The 17,565-nt window shown below is 37.7% G+C and overlaps 2 protein-coding genes across 4 annotated transcripts in view; one reads left to right on the top strand and one right to left on the bottom strand.

Annotated features, from left to right (window-relative positions):
* Positions 1-17,158, top strand: part of LOC121408353 (coiled-coil domain-containing protein 62-like) — a 45,197-nt gene extending 28,039 nt beyond the window's left edge. For all 3 annotated transcript variants that reach the window (XM_041599795.1, XM_041599796.1, XM_041599797.1), the window contains exon 13: positions 16,841-17,158. In XM_041599795.1, coding sequence (XP_041455729.1) covers positions 16,841-16,888 — 48 coding nt within the window. In that variant the 3' untranslated portion in view covers positions 16,889-17,158. The remainder of the gene's footprint in view (positions 1-16,840) is intronic.
* On the bottom strand, positions 5,322-8,181 carry LOC121408352 (piggyBac transposable element-derived protein 4-like). Its single transcript, XM_041599794.1, has one exon. The coding sequence runs from the start codon at positions 7,581-7,583 to the stop codon at positions 5,670-5,672; it is 1,914 nt and encodes a 637-aa protein (XP_041455728.1). The 5' UTR covers positions 7,584-8,181; the 3' UTR covers positions 5,322-5,669.
* Positions 17,159-17,565: the final 407 nt, after the last annotated feature.

The raw sequence follows: 17,565 nt of genomic DNA, 5'->3' as shown, positions 1-17,565 counted from the left end.
TTCAGGTGCTTGCTGGGCGGTTTTGGGAGTGATAAGGGGAACTTGAAAGAGAAAGGATAGCAGTATTGAAAGAGAAATGGGCATTATTCGAAGAGAAAGGGGGCAGACTTGAAAAAAATGGGACAGTTTTGGTAGTGTTAAGGGTTACAGGGGCACTTTTGAAAGAGAAAGGGACATTATTTGAAGAGAAATATGTAGGGAATGTACTATATTGGAAGAGAAGTGAGGTACGACTGAAGATGAAAGGGGCACTATTTCAAAAGAATTTGGCACTAATGGAACAGAAAGGGCACTACTGAAATAAAGATGGGGGTATTTTAAGCGATGAGGAGCTCTGATGTAAAAGCAAAGGGGCGCTATTAGAAATAAAAAGAGCATGTTAAGATTTAGAAGGGTTGATTGTTAGGACTTCAAAAGTGCGGGCACTGTGCCCCCATCCTCGAGCGCCCCCTCTGCCTACACTCTCATTATCCTTGAAATAATCCTGTGAATATTTATCTAGATATTCTTTTTTATCAAGTCTTCAAAGTCATCAAATATAAATTTAGCAGTAACTTATCTAGAACGCAACAATATCACACACTACCGTTGTGTGTCACACTCGTTATTTTCTATAACCTGATAACCTTTGTCATTTGCGTCTCTTGGTTGCAAGAGGTACACTGTCATGCTCTAAATGATTACTGTGTAAAATTCTGTGCACTTAATTTATCCCAAACCGGATTTTAATTATATCATCATTTTAAAGAAAAATTGATAAAGAGTATTTCATGAAAATTTCATAGCTAAGAAAATTTCAATCTGATATATGTATAGCTTTTCAGTTAGTGAAGATCAAAAGTGTGATTTGTTTTTGTCAACACCTAGTAGATACGTGTATGTGTGTTATGTTCAAATAACAAATAAATGTTTACCACTTTGACAGACAATGCACCTCATCTAGTGCAAGGAGGGTGATTCGTCTTTTATTTTCTTGTAGCCACTGCCACCATGTTGGTGATGTTATGACTTCCGGTGAAGAAAATATCAGGTCGAATTGTCCTGTTCGTAAACCTAAATCAGTAGACATGAAATCGAGCATGACTTTTTTTTAAATTTCAATACAATTTATTTATTTGCCATCATTTAAAAATTCATCAATACATGATGAAACAGAAATCATTCGTTAAGAACATAATAATGACGGGACCCCCGCGTAAAAGACCCAATTAGTCAAGATTGATTCGACTGAAATAATGCCTTGAACAAAAAAACATAGTTGTATCACTTCCAATGTTGCAGATTCATGGTTACAGGTATAAAACCATGAAATAAACAAAATTGATTGTCTTTTGCTTTTTCATAGATCAAAGCTTAAATATTATCAGGGATCATCCAAAGTGTTGTAAAAATGTATGTCGAAAATTCTGATAAGGATTTCTCTACAAAGTAGCTAAGATTGCTTTCATGAATGGAAATGATATCACCCCAAGCCCCCAAGGCCCCAAGCATGAAAGTAAAGGCTAGTAGGGAATCTTATAAAATCACCAGATAATGTACATCCTATATATTAAATGATGATGATTACAATTTGGCAACGGATTATCCCTGTTTATGAGGTTAATTGATTTGGTAATTGAGCATTATAACGGTTTAAAATGGATGTGTAGCTCCATCAAAAGATTAGCCTGAAGTATACCTTGTAAGTCATCGTCTGTCATATCTTTTTGTTGGTAAGTCCCACAGCGAGGACACCGACCTTCCTCCACCTCTCCACCTGATTCATCATAAGACTTCGGAGGGGCGTCATGACAAGGGTCATTGGTCCAGGGCCTGGTTTTGCGGGTTCCATCTTTTGAATTGATAATGAAATTAGTTATATAACATAAGATATTTCATCAATGTCTTCACCTCCTCCTCCTCCTCCTCCTACAACAACAACAACAAGAAAGATGCATACATGATTTGTTCAAGTAAAAACAAAATGAATACAAATTTGGATATCATTGTTTTCATTGCCACCTTGAGTATTTACTGACACATGAGAAAGAAAAAAGAAAAGAAAAAAAGAGGCCCCTCCTACCTTTTTCTTAACCAGATGGTGAAGACCGAAACAATCACTTTTACCATACCCCGTAGGGAGTATGCCCAGGGTGTTCCTCCCATTTAGGGCATGGACTAGTAGCATTACTTGTCCGTTTTTCAATTCATATTTCAGATTTAAATCTCTCACAGTTGATGCAATCTCTCTCTGGAGGTCCATGTTTTGCTGTCAGCCGGGGGCAAGGATGACATTAAGAACACGTGCGTTTGTTTACAATCTGTCACCCCATCGCTTCATGCATATTCATTAATCTCTCTGCAAAGCCTGAATATTCATGTTTGCTGCGCCGACACGGCGCATTCGCAGTCTATTTTCGACTTTCCAAGATGGCTGCTACAACATGGAACATTTTCAATGCATTATGTCCAAAATAAGCGAACCAAACTGACGGTTTGCGGCGCATGTCAATAGTTCGCGGCGGAGGCCTGTAGGGTTACATGACAAGCAAGATACCTCTAAAAAGCAAAAGACGAGAAGTAAATAGTAAGGTAAATTTTCAGCTTTTTTGAGCTATTGTTTTGAAACCCCACTAACAGGCCTGCTCCTACTTCCTCTAGATGCAGTTTAATACTAGCAGCTCTGCAGGTTCCTATATCTTCTGATCTCATTTCATCAACAGTAGTTGTCTTTCCAACATCACCATATGTCCACCAATCTAATAATTTTCTTGCAATTTCCTAGGTTTTCATCATTGGGAAGATCTGAACTTCTTACTGTTGAACTGTTTTGAATTCCATTGCCCTCTTGATGATTTTTACTACTTTTCCCTTCCACCACTCTGCGTTACATTTTATGTGTACAGGGGTACCAATTCTAACAGGTTTCCTTCTGATGTAAAGGTCGCTGATCGCAACTGTGTTTGTTAGGCCTGTTCTTAACCACTTGACTTCAACATCATAGTCATCTTGTCTATCTGCTGAGGTTATTGAATTTCCCCTTGTATTTTGGCAAGTTTCATTTGTGACTAACAGTGTTCCTGCATCCCTGGCAGTGGTACAGGTTTCTCTATCCTCTACTCGTATTTCAGCATCCCTTGTAGTTGTGAAATTAGCATTCTCTAATACTAAGTCATCTCTTGTTTGTATGGTGGTTTCTCCTTCACCCAAGAGTATTCCATTTATGGTAGATGGGATGGTTTCTTCATGATTCAATGGCAATTCAGTACTCGTCGTAGCTGAACAGGTTCCTCCCTTGTCTGATGCCATTTTATCATCCCTGGTGTTATCTTGTGCTTTCCTTGAGTTTGGGAAAATGATTTTTAATACCTTTCCTTTCCAATATACAGAATTACATTTCATGTGTACAAGGGTACCGATCTTTACAGGTTTCCTTCGGATGTAAAGTTCGCTTATCGCAACAGTGTTTGTTAGGCCTGTTCTTACCCACTTGACTTCAACATCATAGTCATCTTCTCTATTTGTTGGGGAGATTTCCTCATTGCTGTTAGATATGGGAAATTCATTATCTAGTGGCATTTATCCATGATACCTGTTTCGGTTCCCTTGTTAATGGATGGCATTTTATCACTACTTGCTGTGGTGATGGTATCTCCATTCTCCACTGCCAGTTCATTTGCTTATTTGTCGTCACATGCATTCAAATAGGGCTCCATCCTCTGGAAAAAAAAAGGAAAATATTAAAAGCAGTTGGTACAGACATACAGCACCTTAACCCTAAATCTCCCGGGGTATTTTGATTCTTGTCATTTTGGGGGGGGGCATTATGGCCCCCCTTAAGATCTTGGCCGCCGATCGCTTGAGCGACGCAAAAATTTGCACGCTGGTAGTGTGCGATGTAATCTACAAGGCTGTATGGTAAAATTTTCCAAAATAATGAGATTTTATTTTATATGAATTAATTATGCTAATTTATGCATAAATCATACATTTTGCTCTAATTCACTAAATAAAGCTCCTAGAATGCTAATTCTTGGTAAAAATTTTCTTTGTAGCATTCTTAACAATCGTAAAAAAAAACTTTGGTTTGGAAATAAATTTCTTATATATTTTATTGTTTTATGAATTTCTTATGTATTTCTTTGTTTTTTTACTTTTTGTTTTTTATTGTTTTTTCAATGGAAATTGTTCCAGACATAATTCTAATCATAAACAAGGCAAAATTAATGAAGTTTAATCAGTAAAAGTAGAAATAATTATGAATTTTGGCTAAATACGCAATTTGCATTGGATTTGTACATGAAATCACGTTTATGAGCAATTTTGGGTGTGACATGCACTTGCATAATGTTGCGTAATGTCGTAACCGCGTACCCGGGCGTCACAACTTTGGTCTCAAAATTTGCGCGAGACGTGAATGTAAAAAGTCAGTGAGCTGCGAGGTGAAAAAATTTCGCGCAGCAGATGTATCGCGAAAATGCTCCCCCCCCCGGGAGAATTAGGGTTAAACCTCATGGGATTATTTTTTAAAAATCTATCAAAATATACTAACAATTGAAAATATAGGAAGCATATGATTGACAAAGGAAAAGATGATAAGCATTTCATTCCATCATTTAAATTTTTTCAAAACAGTTCAAGAGCAGAACCAGGATTTCCTGACAGGGAGCAAAATCTCTTAAAATGTGGTCGAAAAGGGCCCTCTTTCAATCCTTGAATCCGCCAAACCTTACAGAATAGATTGAATTGAAGATATTATTTCCTGAACTTATGGATCCCTGACATACTAATGTTCTTGTATACAAATTAATTCATAGCATCATTATTATACTTATGAAATTAAATAAACACTGAATTTAATGGAATTGAATGTGGACATCTAAGCTTAACCCTTTCGCACCCAGAGACTCCGCGAAAAGTGTTAGCTTGTTCCCTGATGGAAAGTATCTGGCTGCTATGATTTGGACATGGTTCTGAACAAAGTGAAATAGCACTTAAGTAGTTGAATTTTGTCAATTACAAGTAAAATTTATTTTGAAGAATACAAAATGACGAACAAGATGGCATGACTTATGGATCATCATGATTTACATATATTGACCTTTTCATAATAACAATAAAATAAATAATTGTAAAGTAATCTTTTCAATCAATTCCCTTTTCAAAGTAAAAGTATAAAATGTTGATATCTACAGTAGTTGCATAGATTTTACAGAGATACAGTTTTATGATTTATAGTATAATGATAATAATGATATCAATAATAATAATAATGATAATAATAATGATAATAATAATAACATCATGATAATCCTAGTATTCACTAAATTTTTTTTTTAATTTGTAAGAACAAATATAAAGTAAAAAAAGTTATTTTCACACATAACCTGATAGTGGTGATGATGATAGTAGTCATAAAGATAACAATGACACGTGTGTATGAATGAACATTAAAAAATCATGATAAGAATACCGGTAATGATAAATCAATTTACCTTGGAGTAGTTACCTTGTAAATAAACTTGAACACCAAAATGTTCTTCTACTTCTCAAAGTGTATCCTGTATATGAAATGTATTCATGTTTTCAATGAGTTCAACAATTCTCTCAAGAACACGTACCACAGCCTTCTAAATATTATGCCACTCATTGAAACAACGTTCCCGACACAGGTTTACTCTACACCCATTTCATCCAAATTTGGTTTGTATGCTATCACCACATGGAGCTTTCCTGCCCACTTTCTTGCACTGCCGGCAAACTTTCTTCCTCTCTGCAAAAGCAACCAGACTGTGACCTGGAACTGGTTCTCTTGCTACGATCTTCTCTATTGGACGATCTCCATCTGAACTTGCTCTGTGCTTTAGTGATGAGAAGCCATCCCCAAGTTGGTGGACAAGGGCCATTTTGAACGACTTCAGGGACCAACTCCTTCTGTTTCTTGGATGTGGTCGAGAAGAAACTTCCCACAGGATGTATGCATTGATGATGGCTACATTTAGAAGTCCCCAAAAGAGATATTTCCACCATCTCCCAGTTCTTCCCACGTTGTAGTAGCTGCGCAACTGGTCGGCATGATCAACACCTCCCATCTGTGCATTGTATTCTGCAATCACAGAAGGAATTGTGATAATATTCCTCTGTTGAAATCGTGTTCGTGGTTTGTGAATATCGCTCCCATCATTGCTAGTTGAAATGGTGTAAAAATCTCGCTTGTCTTTCCATTTTGTGAGCATTACTTGGTCCTTGGCCCACTTCACATTGTCATACTTGTCAAGTTTCACTTCTGATAATGCTCGAGGAACTCCAACACGATCCTTTCTGAGCGTTCCGCAATAACATGTGTCTGCCTGTAGAAGATCTTCGACCAGTGGAATAGAGGAGAAAAAGTTATCTGCATACACAATGTGGTTCTGTAAAAGGAACTCTCTCATTAGCCCCATCACTACAGTGTATCCTAATCCAAATGTTTGGACTTCTTGTTGATTTACTGCTCTCCCAGTATAGACTTGGAATGCCAGGCAGTATCCTGTTACAGAGTCACAGAGACACCATAGTTTTATTCCCCATTTCGTTGGTTTTGGGGGCATGTACTGCTTCCAAGATAATCTGCCGTTGAACTTGATCATTGCCTCATCAACTGACAGAGATTGGCCAGGCACAAACATCAGTGGGAAATTTCTTTGAAGTGTTTTTATAAAGTTGCTGACTTTATGAACTTTATCATTCTCTTCAACTGGTTGGCGAACATTGCTGCAATGTAGATACTGGCTGAGTTTTTCATAACGGTTCTTTGTCATCAAACTGGAAACAAATTCATTTCTCAGCGCAGGATCATTGGACCAGCAGTCCTGATATTCTGATGTGTGATTTATTCCCATAAGAATATTGATGGAAATAAACGCCTTTATCTCGTCCTTATTGGTTGGGGTCCATGCAGGATCTGAACACGCAAATTCATCTCTGTCATCTGGTTCTACTGGGGGTCTTTTACTTGCAGCATTGATGTTGGTGTTCCTGGCTATCATTTCAAAGAAATCATCTCCAATCAGACACATTAGATAGTCAAGTTCTGGAGCATCATAAGCTAAGTTACATTTAGGACCCACCTGTTCTGTGTATGCTCTGACATTGATATCAGGAAGATCATTTGACCAACCCTCTGGTGCATTGGGCATTCTTCGCTGCCCTGGTATGGGAGGGGCTTCATTTTCATCCCTGTCATTATCATCACTCCCATCATCATCATTTACTACATCATGATTGTCAATTTCTTCATCGATTTCCATTTCATCTTCATCACTACCATCTGTTCCATCACCTTGGCCATGAAGATCCCTTGCTGCATGTCCTGCATGATCACTGTCATATGACTGGTTGGTCTCTTCACCCTGAAAAAGGTCAAAATTCTTTGACTTTTTATGGCCTACAAATCTGAGGGAAGAGGAGTTTTCGAATTTTTGTCGGACTTGCTGAGCTTCGTCCCAGTTAGTCACCCAGCCAGTGAAATCATCATCATCCACTTGGTTCCAGATATCTGTCCAAGGCTTGCCATTATTAGTCAGAGCTGAAGGAGTTTTAGAGGACTTCCCTGGATGGGCCATTTTGATTTTCAATTTCAGGTTTCGTCCAGTCTTCGTGCTTTAACTTGTACTAGTAGTAGTAGTAACTGCCTTGCCGGCCAAGCTTTGGCAAAGCATACAGACACCGGCTCCGTATACGCTGGGCATGCGCTGGGGTCTGGGCAGCTAGCTAGTACTACGGAGTAAATAAAAAAGCGCGCGCTCGAAAGATTGTGTGCGCGCACTTCGAGGAAGCTAATGAATATTCATGATTAGCTGCAGGATTGGTACCTATTTAGTGCTTACCGCCCCCCAGCGTGTAATAATAAACGTAGAGGGCTCACTTCCATGAAAATTCGCCCGTATCGGTGTATAGAAGATGACATTCACTCTTTTTCTTCCACAGATGCTATAGAGCATACAAGCAAATAATAAATTCTTATGCTCACAGCTTTTCCTGAAAGAGAAAGAAAAAAATAAACAATAAATAATTTTATTAGTATAATATAATTCACAAGAAAAAAAATGGGTAACATCATTTTTGCTAAAGATCATGAAACTATATATATGTATTGAATTTTAAATGTGAATTCACTTCTCACTTTATAAAATGTACTTGCCCACTGTCAACTTACCATACTTGGTGGCCAGGGCCCGTATTCCATAAACGAGATAAGCATGCTTAAGTCAAAAATCTAAGCATTTTGTCTTAGAATTTGGCTAAGAGGTTTTGCGCAACTAAGACAGATATAGGGTGAATGGCTAAGTAACTTTTCTTAAAACTGCAGAGTCTGTATTTCATAAATACAACATGGCTAAGAATTTAGCCCTAACTTTAAGACAGCTGTGAGTTGTCTTAATTGTATTAGTTTCAAGGTAATTCAGCCAACAAAATTTTTAGAATTTATACCTATATTGCATTTCGAGCTCCTGCCTCATGTTTTAAACCGATTTTCATGAAATTTTGAACACACATTGGTCTTAAGGTAAGGAGGTGGAAAATGTTTTTCTTTTTCAGAAATTATGTTGCCATGGTAACAATATATTATGGCCAAAATTTTACCGTTTAAAATACTTCATTAATTTTCTACCAATTCTCATGAAAGTTGGCTCACACATTGGATTTGAGGAAAAGATGTTCAAGACACATTTATGCATGTGTCAGAATTTATGTTGCCATGGTAACGGTATATATTGGCAAAATTATGTATAAATCTTGCTGTTCCAACTACTTCCTCAGTTTTTAACCAATTTTCATTTAAATGTGGCACAAACATTAGTCTTGATGTGAAGATGTGCAAAACATATTTTATGCCTATATAAAAAAATTGTGTTGCCATGGTAACAAAAAAAATCCAAAAATAAATGAAAATCTTGTGATTGAATTACTTTATCAGTTTTCAACTGGTCTATTCTCCTAAAAACTTGACATACACATTAGTCTTGAGTTGAAGATGTCTAAGACATATTTTTCCTGTATAAAAAATCGTGTTGCCATGGTAACGAAATATTATTTAACGAAAATCTTGTAGTTCGAACTCCTTCATCTTTTTCAACCAATGCTCATGAAATTTGGCACACACATCAGTCTTGAGTTGAAAGTGTGCAATAATATTTTTTGTCTGTGTCAGAAATCGTGTTGCCAAAGGTAACAACATATTATATAATGAAATTAGGTGAAAATCTTGTGGTTTGAAACCCTTTTTAGTTTTCAACCACTTCTTATACAAGTTGGCTCACACATTGATTTTGAGGTATAGATCTGCAAGACATAGTTATAGTCTATATTGGAAAATTTGTTGCGTGAACATATTTTTCTGTGGCTACGAGGAAGCCGGTCGAGACAAGTATTTCCTAATAAAACCAATATTTCGCAATTGGTAGCGAACTGATACACAATAAAAGAAATGTGATTAGACATGTGAGAATCAAAAACTATACCGAGATTACGACAAGAACTTGACAGATTTACAGTGAGGCCAGAAAATGAGATTGAGTCGATGTGGATTTTACTAAGATGTACCGGTACTTTGGAGCCAAAAAGAAGAAATTCACATTTGGCTGGATTCAACTTAATGCTAGATCCCTAGCCTGCTTCCTTTTTCAGGCCTACTGTTAGATGAATAGATATAGCCTAGGCCCTAGCCTACATTTACTGTTTTTTAGAACTAGGCCTAGAATCTATATTTTGATAAAGTCTACAAGTCTCTAAGTTAGATCTCGACCTATAACTATTAACACCTAGATTGTTATAGTTCTACTTCTACTAGATCTAGATAGGGTCTAGCTTTTAGTCTTATTTTTCGTCTAGATCTAGGCCTACGTTAGAGATTCTAGATCAAACAGTTGACTAGTCTGACTAGATCAGCCAGTCCTAACGTTAGGGCTACCGGCTAGGCTAAAAATAGAATCCAGAATGAATAGAAGAAAGTATAGCCATAATAGGCTAGGCCGCCTAGTCCTAGACCTGAAGTAAATTTTTATTTAAATCTAGGCCCCAGTCTAGACTGAGCTGTTGGTCTACTGTCTAGGCTTTACTTTTAGGCCTGTTTTCTAGAAACCTAGATCTAAACAAACTCCCCAAAATGTATAAATTAAGAACTCCTCCAACAAACATATGGACCTAAAACAGAAGTAGAGCTAGGCCTAGATCTTCTTAGAATGTACATAGATGTCTAGGTCAGGACTAGGCCTAGATCTAAGTTTAGGCGTAGTTGGCAAGCAATGCATAGTGATAGGCCTAGCAGTAGCACTGTAGACAGGAATAACCGTCGTTTCTGGGAATTTATTTAAAAGTTTCTGACATTTACTGTCATATCATTGGTGAGATTAGGGTCTAGGCCAACGTAATGTTGTTAGACTGTTGAGTGTCGTACTCGTAGTTTAGCTGAAAAACCAAAATACAGTCGGAGACAGAAGCTTTTGGTCTCGGGCTAGGCCTAACCGCCTAACTCTAGTCTAAGACTAAGTCAGATCTATTCTAGTACATGTAGGCCCTAAATCTATCCCTGTCTTAAGTAAGGCTAAGCCAGGCTAAGTCCTGAATGTTGTTCTAGGCCTAGGCCAATACTAATATAGGTCTATATGATGTATTAATATACTATTAGGGCCTATATAGCTTCAGTCTCGGTTGCTCCACTATGGCATGCATTGCCACTAGAGTCTAGACTAACAAAGTTACGTTTTGCAGCCTTCATGAAACTAGGCCTAGGGCCTAGTAAAAAACAATGTTTAATTATCCTCCAAACAGACGGATATTATAGATCTAATTGGGCCTAGGCTAGATCTAGGCCTAATGTTAGACCCAAGGCTAGTCTCAAAAGTTTTCCCATAGGGGGCCTAGGTATACTTAGACTGAAGTTAGAGTAAAGATGTCGAGAACTTGAGAATATATTCAATTTATATTTTGACAAACAATACATGAAAAGTAATATATGGGACTGATACAGAAAAAAACTGTGCAAGTCACTCGGTTTGGGATTGAAATGTTTTGGTAATTAACAAAAATATAGATAAGTAGAATTAAAAATTCTTACCATATATGTGTGATGAATGCTCTTCTCTTACTACAATAGTTGCAATTAGTTCCAATAAAATCCAAATTTTTAAGAAAAAACAACTTTAGTCACATTTTTGCAAGTTTGTTGCAGTGACCTCTGCAGCAATTTATCATTAAGAAGGTCACTGAACGTCATAGAATTTGAGACTTTGGCTTAGCCATATCGCCTGACTTGAGACAAATGTCTTAAAGTTTATAGAATATCGTTAGGGAAGATTTCTTAGACAAGCAAAATGCTAAGACAAATTGCTAAGACTTAAGCAAAAATCTTATCTCGTTTATGGAATACGGGCCCTGGTCCATATTTAGAAATACATGAAGAGAATGATGCTGTACCTGATAAACTGCCTGCTTAAAGAAGGCTTCCTCCTATTCTAAAAACTTTCTTTCAAATGGAATAGACATAAAAATAATTACACTTATTTCCTGGAGCCTGTTGCATAAAACTTATTACCTGAGAAAACTCTGGTAAAAACTGAAGACTAAGGTTAGTCTGATTTATGCCATTGACTTTAACACAGGGCAAAAACTCCGGTCAAAACAACCTGAGTTTTCTCAGGTAAAAAGTTTTATGCAACGGGCCCCAGGTTAATATGTCAAAGACTGCATAACCCCAGATAATTTCATTTTACCTTGCCACATTGAAAACTGATGTACAGAAAATGTATCAATCAATAATAAAATTTTTCTGAATACTGACAAAGGCTATACATGATCTCGTAAGGAGGTAAAGATGTCAATGACCATGAGAACATGATACTTATTTATGCGATTACCAAAGGCCCCGGCTGCTTGCCTCCACCTGTCGGTATACTCCATCCATCCAATATATAATGATATAGGGTTCAGGATGGCTGATTCAAACGCCTCTGTTGTTGTTAGACATTCTACGCCGAATGTGTCCGTTTCACAGGAAACCTCGGCAATCTCCCTGCAACTTATGCAGTCACCTGCAGAGAATGAAGGCTTTCTATTGTCTTCTTTTCTGCTTTGATAAACAAACACCTCTCCATCTCTTCTTGATTGGTCCAAATGCCTCCTTAGCTCTCCTGTACCTCCCTGGATATCTTGTCCATTCTTGCTGTTTCCCTTTCTTTTTCAATTTTGCTTTCTCTCTTTCCTCTTTCAATCTTTTCTCTTTCTTTCCATATGTGTCAAACGTGGTGAGCATTGGGCATACTTCTCCCTTTTCCATTTTCTCTGTTTTCTTGCGATGTTCATATACTTTCCTCCATTGACAAATTTGCTAAACCAGTGACTAGTTTATTTTTTGGCGAACATAATCATGCCTTGTAGACATAAAATCTTTGCACTTGGGTTCTTCCTCATTAACCAGTCAAGCAAACCAAATCTCTTTCAACTGAAGTGTTCATCCTTGATACACTCACAACTTAATCATCAAGACCTTTGCATGTATCTGTCAGATGATCTTTAGGCATGCGGTTGGTTACATTAGGAAAAGTAGTAAAGATTAATTCTAAAACTTGCTTGGTTACATTGTCATTGTCACATGATTTGATCAATTTATCATACACAGCATCTTTTTATCTTAACATCTGGAAATACATTTACATTGCCTATTAACATTTGGGATGAATCTTTGAATTTTTAGCCCATTTATACAATACTCCTTGAAGAAAAGTCTCCAAATTACTGATTTTAAGCCTTTTGATTCATGAATTGTGTTCTGGAAGTTGGCATCTCTGAGACTTTCATGTTCCACAATTTAGTTCCACCTGCACACATGCACAGTGCATTGCAGAAACTCTTGCTCTTCCTCTGATAGCTGTTGGTCAAATAGGATGATGATAATGAAATGGCTATCAAACCTAATCAATAGACCTGTAACATTTTCAATAGGAAATCCTCTAGTTCAGTTGGACTAATCAGTTTACAGTTTAAGCAGTAAAGATTGCTAATTGTCATTAGATTGCCACTACTCTCTTCTGTACTACATGTAGGCCTCGGTACTTGCACTTGACCATCGAAGTCGAGGGTGATATAAATTTTAATATGCTCACAGCTTTTCCTGAAAGAGAGAGGAAAAAAATTATTAGTATAATAAAATTCACAAGAAAAAAAAGTCATTGGAAACAACATTTCAGCTAACAATCATTAGAGAAACTATATATATTTGTATTAAATTTTAAATGTGATTATCTCAAAGTAAATTCACTGCACACTTGAAAAAATTGTACTTAGCCCATTGTCAATTTACCGTGCTTGGTGGTCAGGTCCATATTTAGAAATACATGAAGAGAATGACGCTGTACCTGATAAACTGCCTGCTTAAAAAAGGCTTCCTCCTATTTTAAAAACTTTCTGTCACAATTAAATAAAAAAATCAAATATCCAGCTTAGACAGAAGAATAATTACACTAATTCCCTGGTTAATATGTCAAAGATTGCATGACTCCAAATAATTTCATTTTACTTTGCCACATTGAAAACTAATGTACAGAAAATGTATCAATCAATGAAATTTTCCTGAATACTGACAAAGACTGTACAGGATCAAGTAAGGAGGTAAAGATCTCAATGACAATGAAAACATGTTACTTTATCATTGTTGCGATTACCAAAGGGCCTGGGTGCTCGCCTCCACCAGTCTGTATACTCCATCCATCCAATATATAATGATATAGCGTTCAGGATGGCTGATTCAAACACCTCTGCTGTTGTTAGACATTCTACGCCTAATGCGTCCGTTTCACACAAAACCTCGGCAATCTCCCTGCAACATGTGCAGTCACCTGCAGAGAATGAAGGCTCTAACCTGCAGTGGCCACCACATACATATATGCACCTAAAAGTAAAAAAAAAAAGAAACATCAGTATTAATCGTTGTAAGTTTGTCGTAAGTTGTAAGTTCATCTTTTCTAGACTCCACTTGCCTGCGGATTAATGCAATGCAAGGCTATGAGATGCTTTGGGGATAAGATGCAAATTATGCAATAATGTGCAGTGGGCACTGGCGGATCCAGGGGGGGGCACATTCGGCTTGTGCCCCCCCCCCCTTGAAAGCGAGGACATATTTGTTGTCAATTCTTTTCGGGGAAATGTGCCCCCCCCCCACCTTTTTGAAAAATCCTTGATCCGAACTTGGCAGTGGGTTCATTTACATGAAGATGGGCTCTGTTCGTGGACAACACCTCATCTTGATCAAATTTTCACACAGAACTCTAGTGCCAAGTGGTATGCTCTCCATTCCATGGGGTGGGGTGTCAATTGTATATCTGCAAGAGACTTGACATTTTTGTCATTAGAGCTAATATATATCAGACCTTATGTGACATATATTACATCATGTTTGTACCTTCTAAATGTATTCAATTTTCTACCATCCTCCATGTAAGAACAAGTTTATAGATTTGGTGGCAATAATTGTTCGCAGATTCTGAATAGTGTTGTGCTTCTGAAGTATCAGCTTTGGTGAATAATTATTTTTAATGCCATGTGTTAGCGTTTTATCGATAATATAAACTTATCACTTATTATTTTCTTTTGATTAAAATTGAAATTTCTGGTTTAATGACAGAAAAACTTGTAGCCACTAACGAATAAGATCTAATGATTTTTCAATCCCGACTGAACTGAGCTGAGCCTGACAGTCACATTGACAAGTGACAGTGACAAAGGCAAGCAACTAAGAAAAGTGGTATATTATTAGTAAATGAATGGAGTCTCTAAGTCTGATAATATGACAATAACCAATCATTCATTATTCAGTAACCAATGAGGATCGACATCCAGGGGAGCATCTTCGTCGTTAAATATTCCATCTAGTCTCGGTAATGGTTCATGTAGATACGGTTGCGGTTGTGGAACATCGAGTGCTCCCTCGGCTCCTTGCACAGCCCTTTCCCTGGTGCTGGCCTTGGTGGCTGCAGCTGGCAGAGGAGCGTTATCGTCAACGACTCCCTTCTCTCTGATTTCTCTATCAACTTCTTCCTCACTCGTCGACGCGTCCTCCGAACCACCATCGTCCTTGAAGCTCTCTTCATCACTTTCCTATTCACCTCCCTCTAGATAGTCCTCAAAATCCATAAAAAAGATTGTTCTGTTCCATTCGCATTGTCAGTAGATGCATTTTTTTTGTAGGGAATCTTGCCTTTCTTTGGGCACATTGACATTGTACACACACCATGAATTCCTTCAAATGGTGAATTCATCTGGTGTAGGTAAGCTGTTTTTGTTTATGGCTTCTAGTTTAAGTTCCAAGTTTGTACAATATTCATGTGAGCATCTTCGGAACTTGATTTGACCCTGCTTTTTATTTCAATCATCCCCTCTGTGGCTGCTGCCTTTGTCTAGTCAACCCCTTTTCTTCTTTTTGCTCTTGCGGACTTTGTTTAGCCTTCAGTGATTCCAAGTGCTGAGCTTTGAGCTTGTCTTTCCATTGGATGTGTTGCTGGGAAATTTGGGGGTATTTATATATGAGCCATTTTCAAGATGTTCCATTTTTTCTCATGATTCAAGCTTTCCAACCATTCTTTAGGTTGTTGTTGAGCCACATGATGTAGGTGTCATATGAATGACTTGTTGCTGCTTGTTTGATTCTTGTGAGGATGTCGAGGAGTGCGAAGTCATGCTAGGATACTGTGTTGGTTGTTGGCACATTTCTGGTTGATGTTTCTAGTTGATCTGATGGAATTACCCCTTCCCCTCCCCCTCCAGAGTTGGTCTTTGCCTTTGTAGTATTAAGACCATGGCTGTCAGGACCATTGCTATGGCTGTTTGGGTGTACGTGTCAAAATTAATTTTTGTCTCCCCTGCATAGCAGAGCGAGACTACACTACACATGCTGCTTTTCCTACGGTGATGCCAGCTGCATCATTATTGAAATCTCAACCAAGGTTATGTTGAGTTTCCACAAGCAGAAATATTCATCTTCTTCAAATCGTCAAAGTTAACATGTTCAACGTTTGGAAAAGTGCAAAAACTATTGAAGGATAACTCGTATCCCTGACGAGAAAAGTACATTCTGACCACAAAACGATGTCATAGCTCAAGCCATTCTCACTACTTTTGACATCTTTGCCAACATACACACCAAAGTTTCATTTATAGCTTGTAGATGATTCTGCCAGCACCAATAATTTACATTTAAGTCCCCACCAAAATTGAAATCTTGCTTAAGATCTCCCCTTATGTTCATTAAGTGCAATGTTTCCTCCAGGCCGATTAAACGCTTTGCAAGTCTTCGTCATGTGATCAAGTAAAAAATGCTTGCCTGTGGATGTTCAGATCTCTGGTCAACTATGTGTAAAAATGACATGAGACCTTTCATACTGGTACTATCATGGGCCAGTATAAATACCCTTAATTTTGCTCATTTATACCCTTATAAATATGCCAATGGGACAAAGATGAAGAGGAGAGATGGGGGAGGGGGGCAGAGTCCGCAGAGAGGGTTCAAAGATAGAAACAGAGATACAGAAACAAAGAGAGAGGGGGAAGAGGTACAGTGAGGGAGAGTGAGAACAGTGAATATAAAGATGAAGTCAGATTTGACATGGTGACCAGATCTGGATAGGAGGCAGATATATGAAGGTGGACTGATGATATTTATAATCTTAAAAGTATTTTGCTGGATTCTTCCTGAATAAAAATTCTATGCAGAATGATTCATTATTTTAAAATACCTTTTGCATGCTCCATATAAGTGTAATCTACCTCAATTATGTTAGAATGTTGTATGTTTAGAAAATGTGAATGAGTATTTTTGTATTACTTTTAGGACAAACCAAAGCAAGAGTCGCCTCTAAAGTCTGCAAGTGTAGCATAGATAGAAACATCCAGGTTAGAATGGTCAGGTTAGGACAGGACCTGGATAGGACAAGGCAATGTAAAATAGAGGAACAGGATTAAGGAGCGGGAACTGTATAGGGGATTTTCAACATATATGCTCATGGGACAAATACTTGCTTTACAAGGGACAAATACAATAACCATTACTTACTGTAGTTATTGATAATATTAACCAGTCCAGAAAGATAATGCATCTGAATCTATCGACAATACTCTATGGCCCAAATTCACAAAGGTGGTTTTGAAAACCCACGGTTAAGTCCATGGTTTATGTAGGTTTCCTGTATAAATTACGCTTAATTTAGCGCGCATTGGGCGCGTGTATAAAAAAATGTCCAATGCTGATGCACGTTTTTGTCAGAGTGCGCCAAATTGATGCCTGTTACCATGGTTAGATACGCTATTTTTTCATGAGTCCACTGTTTGAAGAGTGGACTCATGAATAAAATAGCGTGGATATCTACAGCAACAGGCTTCAATTTGGCGCACTGTGACAAAAGCGTGCATCAGCATATTTTATACACGAGCCCGTTCCTTGCTAAATTTAGCATAATTATACAGGAAATCTGCATAAACCATGGACTCAACCGTGGGTTTTCAAAACCACCTTTGTGAATTCGGGCCTGTGTGTGGTATCCTGATAAGTGATAACCA

This window comes from Lytechinus variegatus, chromosome 2 (assembly GCF_018143015.1).
Source record: "Lytechinus variegatus isolate NC3 chromosome 2, Lvar_3.0, whole genome shotgun sequence".
In the NCBI taxonomy this organism is placed as follows: domain Eukaryota; kingdom Metazoa; phylum Echinodermata; class Echinoidea; order Temnopleuroida; family Toxopneustidae; genus Lytechinus; species Lytechinus variegatus.
Note: the sequence above shows the minus strand (reverse complement) of the source record. Positions and strands in the feature narration are given on the sequence as shown.

What these genes read in the sequence shown, in the direction of transcription:
- LOC121408352 (XM_041599794.1), bottom strand. Translation starts at nt 7,583, where the DNA reads ATGGCCCATCCAGGGAAGTCCTCTAAAACTCCTTCAGCTCTGACTAAT.